Genomic DNA, 13,766 nt, shown 5'->3' with positions numbered 1-13,766 from the left:
TTTCCATAGACCTCCACAATATTATTCCATCTTTCCATTTGGCAATTAGGGTTAGTCAGAACACACACTAAATCGTCTGCAGATGCGTTGACCTTATAATGATTTCTCCCAATTTTTATACCTACAATATTATCATCTTGTCTAAACTTAATCAATAATACTTCTAAAACTAAGAAACAATAAAGGTGAAAGAGGGCACCCTTGTCTGTGCTCTTTTGGATTTGTAATTGTGGTGATAATACTCCATTGATCATAAGTGTAGCTGTTCGTTGAGTGTATATACTCTCAATTGTTGAATTAAAACCATTACCCGATCCCATATATTCCAATATTTTTTTCATAAATTTCCAGTTTACGTTATCAAAAGCTTTTTCTGCATCTAAAAAAATCATAGCCATTGGGTTGGAGTATACTCTGAATATTCTAATAAATCTATCACTTTCTAACATTTTGGCTAATCATTCTACAAAAAACCCGTTTGATCTTCATGTATATAATCATTTAATACCTTTTTGAGCCTTGTAACTAAAATGTCCACAAATAGTTTATAATCATTGTTTAATAACGAAATAGACCTATAGTTCTTAACTTCCAATAAGTCTATATCGACTTTTGGTATTAGTGCTATATTTGCTTGTTTCCAAGTTTGTGGGATAGAACCATTTTGTAAACACATATTCATGACTTTCAATAAATGTGGAGATATCTGTTCTTCAAAAATTTTATAATAAAATGCCGTGAATCCATCCGACCCTGGTGATTTATTTAATTTGCTTTTACCAATTGCTCTCTTTAATTCCTCAGGGGTTATAATAGCACCCAAAATATCCTTCTGTTCCTGTGATATACCTTTCCAATCAAATTGTTTCAAATACACCTCCATTTCTTTATCTGAGGCTGGTTTTTCTCGATATAAATTTTTATAGTAATCTACAAATGTTTCCATTATTTTCTGTTTATCAGTTATAATTTTACCTTCTTTCTTTATTCTAACTATTGGTATATTTTTCTCCCTTTGTTTAATCTGCCAGGCTAACAACTTAACAGGTTTATGGCATGTTCAAGAACCTCTGTCTCTTAAACATAATTTTATTTTCTATTTCTGTTGTTATTAATAGTTCATATTGTTGTAATTGTTTCAAGTTGTTAGCCTTCTTTTGTTTATCTTGTTTATCTTGAACTTTTTTTATTTGTATTTCTTCTAGCTTAATTTTCTCTAATAATTTTTTCTTTTGTTTTTCTTTCATTTTAAACCACCTCGTATTTTGTTGGATCAAAAGTCCTCTAATTACTGCTTTACCAGCATCCCATACTATCGTATCATATCCGTAACCCCCTTATCAGCATTTTCAGTGAAATAATTTTGAATATTTTTAATTTCTCTACAATCTTTTTATTTTTTAATAAATAATCATTCATTGTCCATGGTCTGTAATTTTTATCACCTATCCTAATTTGTATCACAATGGCATTATGATCAGATAATACCCTAGGTGATATCTCCGGACTTTCTGAAATATTCATTAAAGTTTTGGAAAGCCATATCATATCTATTCTTGAGTGGGTAAGATGACTGTGTGAGAAATATATGTATCCCTTCTTATTTCCATTTATTAGTCTCCAAGTATCAAACATTTCCCATTGGTTCGTCATATTAAAGAAAATACCAGGCAGCCTACCCTCACATTTCATTTTCTTTTTCTTCATAGATCTATCCAATCTTGGTTGTACTACCCCATTAAAATGCCCCATCCATATCATTTTCTCGGTCGAGGCTAAATCATCAGTGTCGAGGCTAAATCATCAAAAAAAATTTGTTTCATGTTAGGAGCATAAATACCGACCAATAATATTTTCTGATATCCAATTGTAATTTCTATTAATAAGATTCTACCTTCCACATCCTTATAAATCAACTTTGGTTCCATTATCAAAGGAACATACATAGCTACTCCATTAACTTTCTTCTTTTTATTACAAGATGTAAATAATTTGCCTAGTTTCAGATTCTCTAATCTTATCGCATCTTTAGGTAATATGTGTTTCCTGCAAACAAAAAATATTAGCTTTAGATTTTTGTAAGTGATGAAACACCTTTCTCTTATTGGAGAATTTAGACCATTAATATTCCATGACAATATTTTTAACATATCAGCTCACAATTCTTCCCATCCCTATTTCCCCCCATTTTTAACATTTATTTAATCTCACCCACCCACCCACCCCTGTAATCCTTCTAGAAAAAACAACTCAGTCATCATTATCTTCTGAGAGAGACTCCTTTTCTGGTGTTTCTACAGGTTGAGCACCACCAGATGCTTGTTCCGATTTGTCCTCTTCTGGTAAATCACTTGGAGTAGGCCGCTTTGAGGAATTTGGAAGATCTTTGTCATATCTTCGTAAGAACTGTTGAGCTTTTAGAGTGTCAGTAATTTTGTACCTTCTTGTTTTGGAAAAAAAATGCCTTGAGGATACACCCATCTATGTTGAATACCGTTGAGCTTCAGCCTTTCCACGATCTCTGCAAAATCTTTTCTTTTCCTGCCGCCATTTATCCCCGACCCGGAAGTCTGGGGTGTTTTTGATTCAAGGTGTTCTGGGAGACCCCTTGAATGACAGGAGAAGAGATCATTTTTTAGAACAAATACTTGAAGGTTGGGTTGAGTAGAAATATTCTTGGGATCCAGGAAAAACTTGTACAGCCTTAGCGGTCCATGGAAAACCTCCAAATTGAAAAAATAATGTAATACCTTCATTATTTATTATTTAAATTGGCACAAACATTGTGTAAGATCCCAAGCACATCAGAGGCCTTCATCAGGGTGGATGTTATAATCTTTAAAAAGACAGAAGAGTGGAAGACAGATTCTTCAGGCTATGGTGTGAAGGTCTGTTCTCACAAGTGTCCTCTGAGGGGTGCAGGCAGGCCATCAGCTCCACTTTACTGCTGCCGTAATGTTACCTTACAGCACATTCTCTGAGAAGCTGCATTTAGTCCAAACTTTGTTCTTTCACTGATACATAGAAACCACCCCAATCCCATCCAAAACGGTCCCAAATGCCAATTGTTACACTCATCTCCCTGGCAGGCTGAAAGCAATGGGAACCCCCTTCTAGTCTCTGCATTTTGTTCAGAGTCCATGAAAGCCAAATTCAGTGGTATTACCCATTTTGAGATGTGTCTCGGATCAGGATTAAGAGCCACGACCCGTTCAACCCATTCTGTGCCTCTGCTCATTGTCCTGTGATTTGGGTGTTTGTCTATGTTCTCTCATGTGATTTCTTACGCGCATGCACACACACACACACACACACACACACACACACACACACACACACCCTGTGACTGAAATATCTATGGTCCCCTGCTTTGGGATAGGATATGGTAGGAAATGGGTTGTGTTCCTGTGGGTTTTACTTGTGCATTTTATCTGCCTTCTCTTGAAGCGCACAGGAAGGCTGATCTGCCTTTCAGCAGGTCAGGAGAAGGCAGGAGAGGGTTATGAAGAAGTGGGAGCAGGAGGAGGAACCAGAACAGGGCAGAGGCGGAGAAATCTCCCGGCTGAAGACGCTTCTCTTCTTGTCTCCTTATTTTTCCCCCAACAGCAAATGTGACTCTGGATCCAGACACAGCCCATCCAAAACTCGTCCTGTCTGAAGATCAGAAAACCGTGAGACTAGGAGAAAAAGCTCAAGCTCTGCCCAGCAACCCTGAGAGATTTGATGAACATCGTGCTGTGCTGGGCCGTGAGGGATTCACAGCAGGCCGCCATTTCTGGGAAGTCCTTGTGGGAAGTGAGGAAGGCTGGCGTGTGGGGGTGGCCAGAAAGTCTGTGAGAAGGAAAGGATATTTCGCCTTTAGTCCTGAGGAAGGGATCTGGGCTGTGGGGAAGTGGTGGGGATGCTACAGGGCTGCCACAAAAGGCCAAAACCTTCCCCTGACCCTGACCGGGGAGCCAAAGAGGATCAGAGTCTGCCTGGACTACGATGGGGGCCGAGTGGCCTTTTTTGACGCTGACCGAGGATCCCTGATCTACGAGTTCTCCGGAGCCCCCTTCCGAGGAGAGATCCTCCTGCCCTTCTTTCGGGTGTGGGGACAAGCCCACCTCAAACTCTCTTCTTAAGACCCTTCTCTCCACACCAGGAGCACCAAAAAAGGCCTCTTTGGGCTCCCAAACGCCAAAACTGACTGGAGTAAAATTTCCCAAGATTCCCTTTGTATTTTATTTCTGAAAGTGAGAATAACACGTTTCAGTTTGTCGTCAGGGGGAGCTGTGAAGAGACTCCCTCCCTTCCCCCTGCTGCCTCCCATTCCTCTCAAGCACAAGAGGAGCAGCCAAATATTCTGGACTTTTCTCTCTTTGGTTTTCTGGGCACCACCTGTTAAAATTTGTTCATCCATACCCTTTCTGAAGGGCCCTGAGGATCCCCTCCCTGTCAAGGCTGCTACATTCATTGCAGTTGTGGTTCAGATATCCGTGGTTGAAAAGATGTTACACTTATGATAAAGTTATGTTACCTTGAAAACTGCCTTTAATTTTTTTGTGCGGGAGGTGGGGGTGGATTTGGTAACTGTCGGACAACCACAAGGGTGCTTTTCATTTATTGGCTTGAGCCCTCCCCAATTCTCCAGTTGGGAAGAAATTCAGGAGGGGGGATTTGCGTAGCCAGGGTCCTGCTGGGTTAAAGGTTTCTAATTCCTGTTTTTTTATGTCTCTCTTCAAATCATTAGAAGGCCTGTTCATCCACACAGCCCACATATGGGGTTTGGGGAGGGGAGGGACCTGAGGGGGGTCATAGCACCATAGAGTCGATCCTCTGAAGCAGCCGTTCTCTCCAGGGGAGTCAATTTCTGTCATCTGCAGATCAGTTGTGATTCTGAGAGATCTCCAGTGCCCATCTGGAGACTGGCAACCATATATCTGAGTAGGAATTTGAACCCAGTTCAAGTCCACCACACTGCAAAGCACTGGCTCTCAGTGTTTACAATCATACTAATGTGTCATCTATGCTTCAGGAAGATCCGGTGATAAAGGGGGGCCATGAGACTTGGAGGGGCATCATCCCCCCCCCCCCCCGCTTGACCTGCTGGCCAAGGAACAGCCAGCCTAACAATCAAATGTGCCGCCATCTCCTCCTACCTGTTCCATGCGGTGGAGAGGGGGAAATGGTGGCTCCCTTTCCCTTCCTCCCCTGCCTGCCCTTCCCAATTGCAGTGCTGCTGCCTCCACCTGCCTGGTTTAGGGGGGCCATGGCATAGGAGCAGCAGCGGTTCCCTTTCCTCCTCCTCCCTGCCTGCCCACAGAGCTGGGGGTGGTGGTGATGGCTGCAGCTGCAACACCCCCACGTACACTCCAGGCTCACGTGGTAGCAAGGGTGGGTGACGATGGCAGGCTTGGCTTCTCTTCTGCCCGCCTGCTCATGTGGCTACTGCTCCTTCCTTCTCCAAACTGACAACCAAGATTTCATGACATAAGCTCACAAATTCTGTTTTTTAAAAAATGTTAAATTTGTATTTTTCTTTTTTTGATTTTTCTGCAAACCTTGGGGGGGATTGGTATGGGCTGGTAGGAAAACATCTTCTGAGTGTACCTGGCCCCATTTTCTGGGTGATTTGATACACACGGGTAGAAGAAAAAAGATGGGAATGAAACCCAACCTAGAAAACAGAAGCTGGGTATCCAAGTTTGGGTGGAATGAAAATATATATATAAATAATGAAAATATAATTTATTAGAAGCACTATGTCAAGATTAAAATTATTTTAAAATGTTAAAACAGCACAATGGCATTTCCTAAGGTTGATATCTATAACCAAGTGCTAGATGCGTTTCGGCTTATTTGGCCTTCCTCAGTGCTCAATTGAAACCCATGTAAAACAAGCAAACATTTACATATATACATATACAGCCCTGTCCTGGATGGCCCAGGCTAGCCTGATCTCGTCAGATCTCAGAAGCTAAGCAGGGTCGGCCCTGGTTAGTATTTGGATGGGAGACCACCAAGGAATACCAGGGTTGCTATGCGGAGGAAGGCACTGGCAAACCACCTCTGTTAGTCTCTTGCCATGAAAACCCCAAAAGGGGTCGCCATAAGTTGGCTGCGACTTGAAGGCACTTTACACACACACACACATACAGTTTAAATCAAACCAGGCATGTATATAGGATGTCTGAAAAAATTGAATAATAATTTAGTTTCTAATCACGAAGCCAATCATATAAATCTTAAAAGAGATGATTGAAAAATACATAACGTATTACCAATTACTCAAACATCTGGTAAGATTGACTCTAGTTGTAATACTGTAACACATAATTAAACAGATTGGCAAAATCAGTTCATTCTTAATCTATCTTGATTAATTTTATATGTATATTAAATATACCAATGTATGTACACATACCTGATTTATATATGTCTCCCTTATAAGATGAGTGCAGTTATCAACCTAGTAAAACAATGTGAAACTGATTATCCTGAACAACTTTAAATAGTGTTCATAGATTGATGTAAGCTCTGTGACTCAGCACCTCTGTAATTAGGATGATGCAATCACCCTGCATCTCTATGAGAAGTGTAGTTACCACTGGTCATGTGCACTCAAGACAAATGATTTTACAAGCAGATTACAACAGTGTTAAACTTGACAAAATACATTAAAGACAAAGCCAGTCAATATCTTCATTTAAGCCTTTTGTAGCCAAGGTTCCCAAAGTATAAATCCAAAACGTTAAGGTGAGGGTGTGTGACTGGCCCAATGCCAACAAGCAAGCTTCCATGGCAGGGTTAGGATTAGAACCCAGGTCTCATAAATTCTAAGGCACTCTAACCACTATACCACAGTAAGGGAAGTTAACCCTTCTGTTTTGTAAAGGAGGGGATATTTTCCACCCTCCCTCTCTGTGCTGCTTCCCACCTTCTTGGCTTCTCATGATTAAACCTTTGATTCCATTGCAAAGAGCAGAGTTTCGGGACATAATCTGGGCCGGGGTGTTCTGATTCCCTTCATTTTGGGCTATACAAGTCCCATTATCATCTAGAAGCTGGTGACCAGTTCTGAGGCCCCCAGCTTTATTTTCTGATGGATAGATGCATCAGGGTTGCCACAGACGGACGGATAGATGCACCAGGGCTACCAGGCCTCTCACCAGCAGCTCTAGTTGCACCAGCTGCTCCAAGCACCAGGAGAATTTTGCTAAATTTAAAGGTCATATTGGTAATGTTCTCATTTCACTAGACTTTATGAATCGACTCTACTCCATCCTCATGTATTAATAAGGGCTTAAAACAAGTCTCAACTGTGGATCCCTACATGTTATCTGAATGCCCCCCCCTTACAGAAACAGAAGTTAGAAATCTTATATCTTCTTTAGCCTTAGGTAAAGAGCCCCCAGCCGCAGAGTGGTAAACTGCAGTCCAAGCTCTGCTCACGACCTGAGTTCAATCCCGACGGGACTCAGTTTCAGGTAGCCAACTCAAGGTTGACTCAGCCTTCCATCCTTCCGAGGTCGGTAAAATGAGTACCCAGCTTGCTGGGGGTAAAGGGAAGATGACTGGGGAAGGCACTGGCAAACCACCCCGTAAACAAAGTCTGCCTAGAAAACGTCCGGGTGTGACGTCACCCCATGGGTCAGGAATGACCCGGTTCTTGCACAGGGGACCTTTACCTTTTTTTTTAAAGATCCCAGAGAGGACCTTATCCCTATGGATATGTACAAAGCTTTCCCAAGCTGGTGGGCCCTGATCTTAGCGAAACTGTTCACCCAGATAAATAATTGGAGTATTTCCCACTGGTTGAAAGACAAGCATAGTAGTCCCTATCCACGAAAAAGGGGACAAAACTGATCCCAGTAATTATCACCCAGTTGTCTCCTAGATACAGCATTAAAAATATACAGAAAATACCTATTGTGGAAACTCGAGGATTGGGTTATTGAAAACCAGATTTTATACCCTCACCAAATGGGCTTTAGGAGAGGTCACTTTAGATAACTAGCAAATACTTCATCAATTAGCATACTCAGGCATGAATGGCCCAACGGAGGCTTTCTACAAGGCCCATGTAGACTTAGCTAAAGCCTGTGATCCCATCAACAGAGAAAGATTATGGGGAAAACTGGCAAAGACCAATATCGATAAAAATTGTTGTTTCTTCTCAAGGAGCTCCACTCGGATACATATGCAAAAATTAGGGTGGGCACTTTGGGTTCATTAACAAAAGAAATTTCTACAGGGAAGGGAGTTAAACAGGGGTGTATTCTTGTGCCCCTCCTCTTTAACCTGTATATCAATGACATTGTACCAAAGCTAACAGACCCTGCTTCTGTGTGTCCCCCCCCCACCGTCTGTAGGCCAACAAACAATCTCAAATGTCCCTTTTTGAGAATGGAGAGAGAGGTGGTGGGTTTTGGCAGGAGAGAGCCGGATAGAGAGGGTTTCCTACCAGTAAGGAAAGAAAACAGCTCTGGGGAAACTGGGAGTAAAATTCAAGCTTACATTAAGAATCCATGTGCATCTTCTGAGGAAGAAGATGATTTCAGTAAAGCCTTTGATAAAGTCCGTCCCCCATGATCTTCTTGAAATAAAGCTAGTAAAATGTGGGCTGGACACTGCTACTGTTAGGTGGATTGGTAATTGGTTGACCAACCGAACCCAAAGGGTGCTCATTAATGGCACAACTTCATCCTGGACAGGAGTGACCAGTGGGGTACCACAGGGGTCTGTCCTGGGACCGTTACTATTTAATATTTTTATAAATGACTTGGATGATGAATAGAGAGCATGCTAATCAAATCTGCAGATGACACCAAGTTAGGAGGGGTAGTTAATACCTGGGAGGGTAGGGTCAGAGTTCAGAATGACCTAGATAGACTGGAGAGCTGGGCCATAAGCAATAAAATGGATTTCAATAGGGAGAAGTGTAAAGTACTTCACCTAAGCAGAAACAACATAAGGCACAGGTACAGGATGGAAGCGAGTCGGCTTGACAACAGTACATGTGAAAGTGATCTGGGAGTCTTAGTGGACCACAAGCTGAACATGAGTCAACAGTGTGATATGGCGGCTAAGAATGCCAATGCAATTCTGGGCTGCATCAATAGGAGTATTGTGTCTAGATCAAGGGAAGTAATACTACCACTGTATTCTGCATTGGTCAGACCTCACTTGGAATACTGTGTCCAGTTTTGGGCTCCACAATTTTAAAAGGATGTTGACAAGTTGGAGTGTATCCAGAGGAGGGCGACCAGAATGGTCAAAGGTCTGGAATCCATGCCTTATGAGAAGAGACTTAGGGAGTTGGGTTTGTTTAGTTTGGACAAGAGAAGGTTGAGGGGAGACATGATAGCCATGTTTAAATATTTGAAGGGATGTCATGTTGATGAGGGAACTAACTTGTTCTCTGTTGCTCCAGAGACTAGGACACGGAGTAATGGATTTAAACGAATAGAAAAGCGATTCCACCTAAACATTAGGAAGAACTTTCTGATGGTGAGGGCTGTTCGATGGTGGAATGTGCTGCCTCGGAGGGTGGTGGAGTCCCCATCTTTGGAGGTTTTTAAGCAGAGGCTAGATGGCCATCTGTCAGGAGTGCTTTGATTGTGGGATCCTGCATGGTGGGGGGAGGGTTGGGGTCACTGGGGAGTGGGGGGAGGTAGTTGTTAATTTCCTGCATTGTACAGGGGGTTGGACTAGATGACCCTGGTGGTCCCTTCCAACTCTGATTCTATGAGTCTAAGAAATCTTCGAAACAGGAACAACCAACTGGTAACCTGAAAAGAAAAGAAAAAAGAAAAGAACTTTACATATGGAAATGTCTGGAAAAAAACAACAGTAGACATGAACAGTTACTTTGAGAAGTTATAGTGATATGGTTCATGGACTTCACTTGTCACATATGGAGACTGTACCCTCTGACCTTGAGATTTTGTATTATGACTGATCTATTATATGGTATTTGTATTGCATGTATGTGGGAGATTTTGTATGTATGACATTGAGTTGATTTATGTTTAGCATTATAGTTGTAGTAAGAATACATAGTGTAGAAATATCATTATTAAATGTGCAACTTTGATATGAAAACCTGGTAAAAATAATAATAGGTTGTTTTTGTTAGAATACAAGCCCTGGAGGTTGGCAACCACTGAATTTCAGTCTAGAGAAGCCCTTGAGATTGGCAAATATTCTTTTCTCCAGGTCATTCCTGGAGGGTGGCAACAGAGGATTTTTCTCCAGGCCAGCCCTGGAGGTTGGGAACTGAGTTTTTTCCTCCTCAGGTTCGTCCAGGAGGGTAATAACAACAGAACTTACAACTTAGACTTTGCAACTTGATTTACATTATAATAGGTTGATTTTGCTAGAACACTATTATTCTAACAAGCTAGGTTCTTCTTTTTGAGGTGATAGCCTCCAGGTGGTGGCTGGAGATCTCCCACTATTACAACAGATCTCCAGGCAACAGAGACGAATTCACCTGGAGAAAATGGCTGCTTTGGAAGTAGGACTCAGTGGCTTTATCCCCCATTGAAGTCCCTCCCCAAACCCTGACCTTCTCAGGCACCCCTCCCCAAAGCTCCAGGTATTTCCCAACTCAGAGCTGGCAGCCCTACGGACAGAAGGGAGACCTTAGAAGACCAGCGTGTGTGTGAAAGGATAGAAGTGACCAAAGTTTCTCTGCATAACAACCCTGGTATTCCTTGGTGGTCTCCCATCCAAGTACTAAGCCTGCTTAACTTCTGAGATCTGATGAGATCCAGCTAGCCTCAGCCATCCAGGTAAGGGTCAATAAAACGTATATGATCGTTTTTTAAAATGTAAAACCGGCAATAGTGATCCCGGTAAGCAAGATGCTCCTATGTCTGGCTATCATGGGCCATCCTGGTCAGGGCCCTTGCCATAATAGGCCATTGTAATGGTGTCAACATTTTTTTTAATTATGGCTCAAAAGATGGAACTGGCCTTTTCTTCTCTGAACCTTTGAGACGGCCTCTAACTCCCCTCTATTAGGAAACAAACCCTCAGAACAAATTTTTGCCTGTCACAAGGGGATGGTTCACCCTCGTTTCCTCTCAGAAGGGCTCTTTTTCAGGCACTTTTATCTACAGCACTGGTTGTCAACCAGTTGTACACGAAACTACAGCAAGACGCAGAACTCATCTACGTGGGATTCTGGGTTTCCAGAACAATTACTGATTTTTGACTGCTAGCAGAATAATTATTTTTGTTTGTCTTCTTAAGCTACAGCAATAAAACTACACTATTGCAATTTTCACACCCTAAAATTTTACAATAAACAATATAATAACAGGATGCATGGAAACATATAAATGCCTTTCTCGGAAAAGGTTTTTTTTAAATTCCATTATGGTGGAACTCAGATTCATTGATAAGAGTGATTGGTGGCAACTAAAGTAAGAAAGGTTGAGGCACACTCATCTACAGGAAAGTTGTCAGCCCTTGGCCCACAGAACCAGAAATCACCACAAAGTCGTATAGAGTCCAAACAGGTGGATTTTACTGATCAAATAGGCATACAGTGCAAACGAATAAAATGACAGCTATGAAAGGCTCACTAGCTGGGAGATATTATAAGGCAGGAAAGGCGGGAGATTACACGCAGGAATACAGTTTCCCAGGAGCTGAGTTCCCAGGCTTAGGCTTAGGCATGCGACCTTGGGGGGCAGACAATACAGCACAGAGACAGAGGCAATAACGAAACCGAGATAGCAGCCTGACATTCTGCTCCCCTCAAGGCCCCCTCCCAGTTCGCAAGGGGGCTGGCCTGTTCGGGTAAGCAATGTGAAAGGCGTCAATGAGGTCGGGGGCGGAGACATCTCGTGCGCGCACCCATTCGTCATAGGCAGGGGGGAAATGTTTCCAACGAACTAGATACTGGAGAGTACCATGGTGAATACGGGAGTCAAGGATCTTGGAGACTTCGAAGTGTTCTTCCCCCCCCACCATGATGGGTTGCGCAGGCGGTGGGTCCGGATGCCACCGTGGAGAAGCAACATGGGGTTTGAGGAGGCTTATGTGGAAAACAGGATGCACACGCCTCAAAGATTTGGGGAGAGCCAGTTCCACTGTGACAGGGTTTATGACCCGAGTAATGGGGAAAGGGCCAATGAATTTGGCGCTGAGTTTATGGCACGGTTGGGTGGACCGGAGGTTTTTGGTGGAAAGGTAAACCAAAGCACCCACTTGCAGATCACCCCCGGGGGAGCGATGTTTGTCAGCTTGCGCTTTGTATTTACGTTTGGCCCGGTCGAGGTTGCTAACGAGCCAGGGCCAAGTGGTACGGAGGGCGTGTGCCCAGGAGGCAATGTCGGGGTTCCCCTCCCCCTCTACATCATCTGTAGGAACGATGGGACTGAAATCTTGTCCATACACAGCAAAAAACGGGCTAAAACCTGTGGATTGATGCATGGCATTATTGTAGGCATATTCTGCTAAAGGTAGCAGTTCCACCCAGTTATCCTGGTGGTAGTTAACATAACAACGCAAATAACATTCGAGTACAGCATTGACACGTTCAGTTTGACCATCAGTTTGAGGATGGTATGCACTAGACAATCCCTGTTCCACCCCCACCAACTTGAGGAAAGCTTTCCAAAACTTAGAAACGAAACCACTTCCGCGGTCACAAATTATTTTACGCGGAAACGAATGTAAACGAAATATATGCGTCACGAAGAGGCGGGCTAGTTTCTGAGCAGAGGGGATCCCTGCACATGGAATCAAATGTATTTGCTTAGAAAACAAATCAGTAACAACCCAGTTTTACCCCCACTGAGAGGGAGATCAGTCATGAAGTCCATAGCGATCACTTCCCAAGGTTTGCTGGGCGTTTCAAGAGGTTGTAGCAGACCCGGGGGTTTGCCCTGCGATCGTTTCGCAGCGGCACAAACGGGACAGCTGCGGATGAAGGAGTCAATGTCGGAACGCATTCCCCCCCACCAGAACTGTCTGCGCAATAAGTGAAGGGTCTTCAGAAACCCAAAGTGCCCAGCTGTTTTGGCTCCATGAGCTAAATGTAAAACGTCCTTCCGGAGAGCTTTGGGTACATACAATTTTGAGTCTTTGTACCAGGACCCCCCTTGTTCCAAAACACCAGGAGGTAGGGTATGAGCGGAACGTTCTAAAAGGCACTGGTCCCGAAGGACAGTTAAAAGGATTCGGAGATGGGGAGTTTGGAGGGAGCCCCCCCGTCGGTTTTGGAGATCTGAGAAATAGTTATAGGGCTAGTGCTTACGTGTGGCGGCGCGCAGACTGCAGGCGGCTGAGCGGTCGGAGGGGTAGGAGGGGCGGGAACTCCGGTCTGTTGCGGTGGCGGCTGGGCAGCCGGTTGGGCTGGCGGAGCTTGCGAGGTGTGTTGATGCTGGGATCGGGTTTGCACAGCCAGCATAGGTAGGGCCCCACGTTGCATAGGGGTGAATAGAGAGTTGGTGGGTCTTTCGAGTTTTACCGGATATTGTGGTAAACGGGAGAGGGCATCCGCGAGAACGTTCTGCTTCCCAGGGACGTGCTTCAGGGTGAAACGGAACTGAGCAAAGAACTCCGCCCACCGTTGTTGTTTCGCCGATAGCTTATGGGACCCCGTGAGGGCAGCTAGATTTTTGTGATCGGTCCAAACTTCAAAGGGTATTTTAGACCCTTCCAAGAATTGCCGCCATAAAGTCAGTGCATGATGAACTGCAGAGGCCTCTTTCTCCCAGATGGGCCAGTTTAATTGAGCGTGCGCAAATTTTTTTGAAAAGTAAGCG

At 43.6% G+C, this 13,766-nt stretch overlaps 1 protein-coding gene across 1 annotated transcript in view; it reads left to right on the top strand.

The window, feature by feature from the left end:
* Positions 1-4,124, top strand: part of LOC130493940 (uncharacterized) — a 68,430-nt gene extending 64,306 nt beyond the window's left edge. Inside the window, exon 18 of the mRNA XM_056867570.1 lies at positions 3,607-4,124. Coding sequence (XP_056723548.1) covers positions 3,607-4,124 — 518 coding nt within the window. The remainder of the gene's footprint in view (positions 1-3,606) is intronic.
* Positions 4,125-13,766: the final 9,642 nt, after the last annotated feature.

This window comes from Euleptes europaea, chromosome 1 (genome assembly GCF_029931775.1).
Source record: "Euleptes europaea isolate rEulEur1 chromosome 1, rEulEur1.hap1, whole genome shotgun sequence".
Taxonomy (NCBI): domain Eukaryota; kingdom Metazoa; phylum Chordata; class Lepidosauria; order Squamata; family Sphaerodactylidae; genus Euleptes; species Euleptes europaea.
Note: the sequence above shows the minus strand (reverse complement) of the source record. Positions and strands in the feature narration are given on the sequence as shown.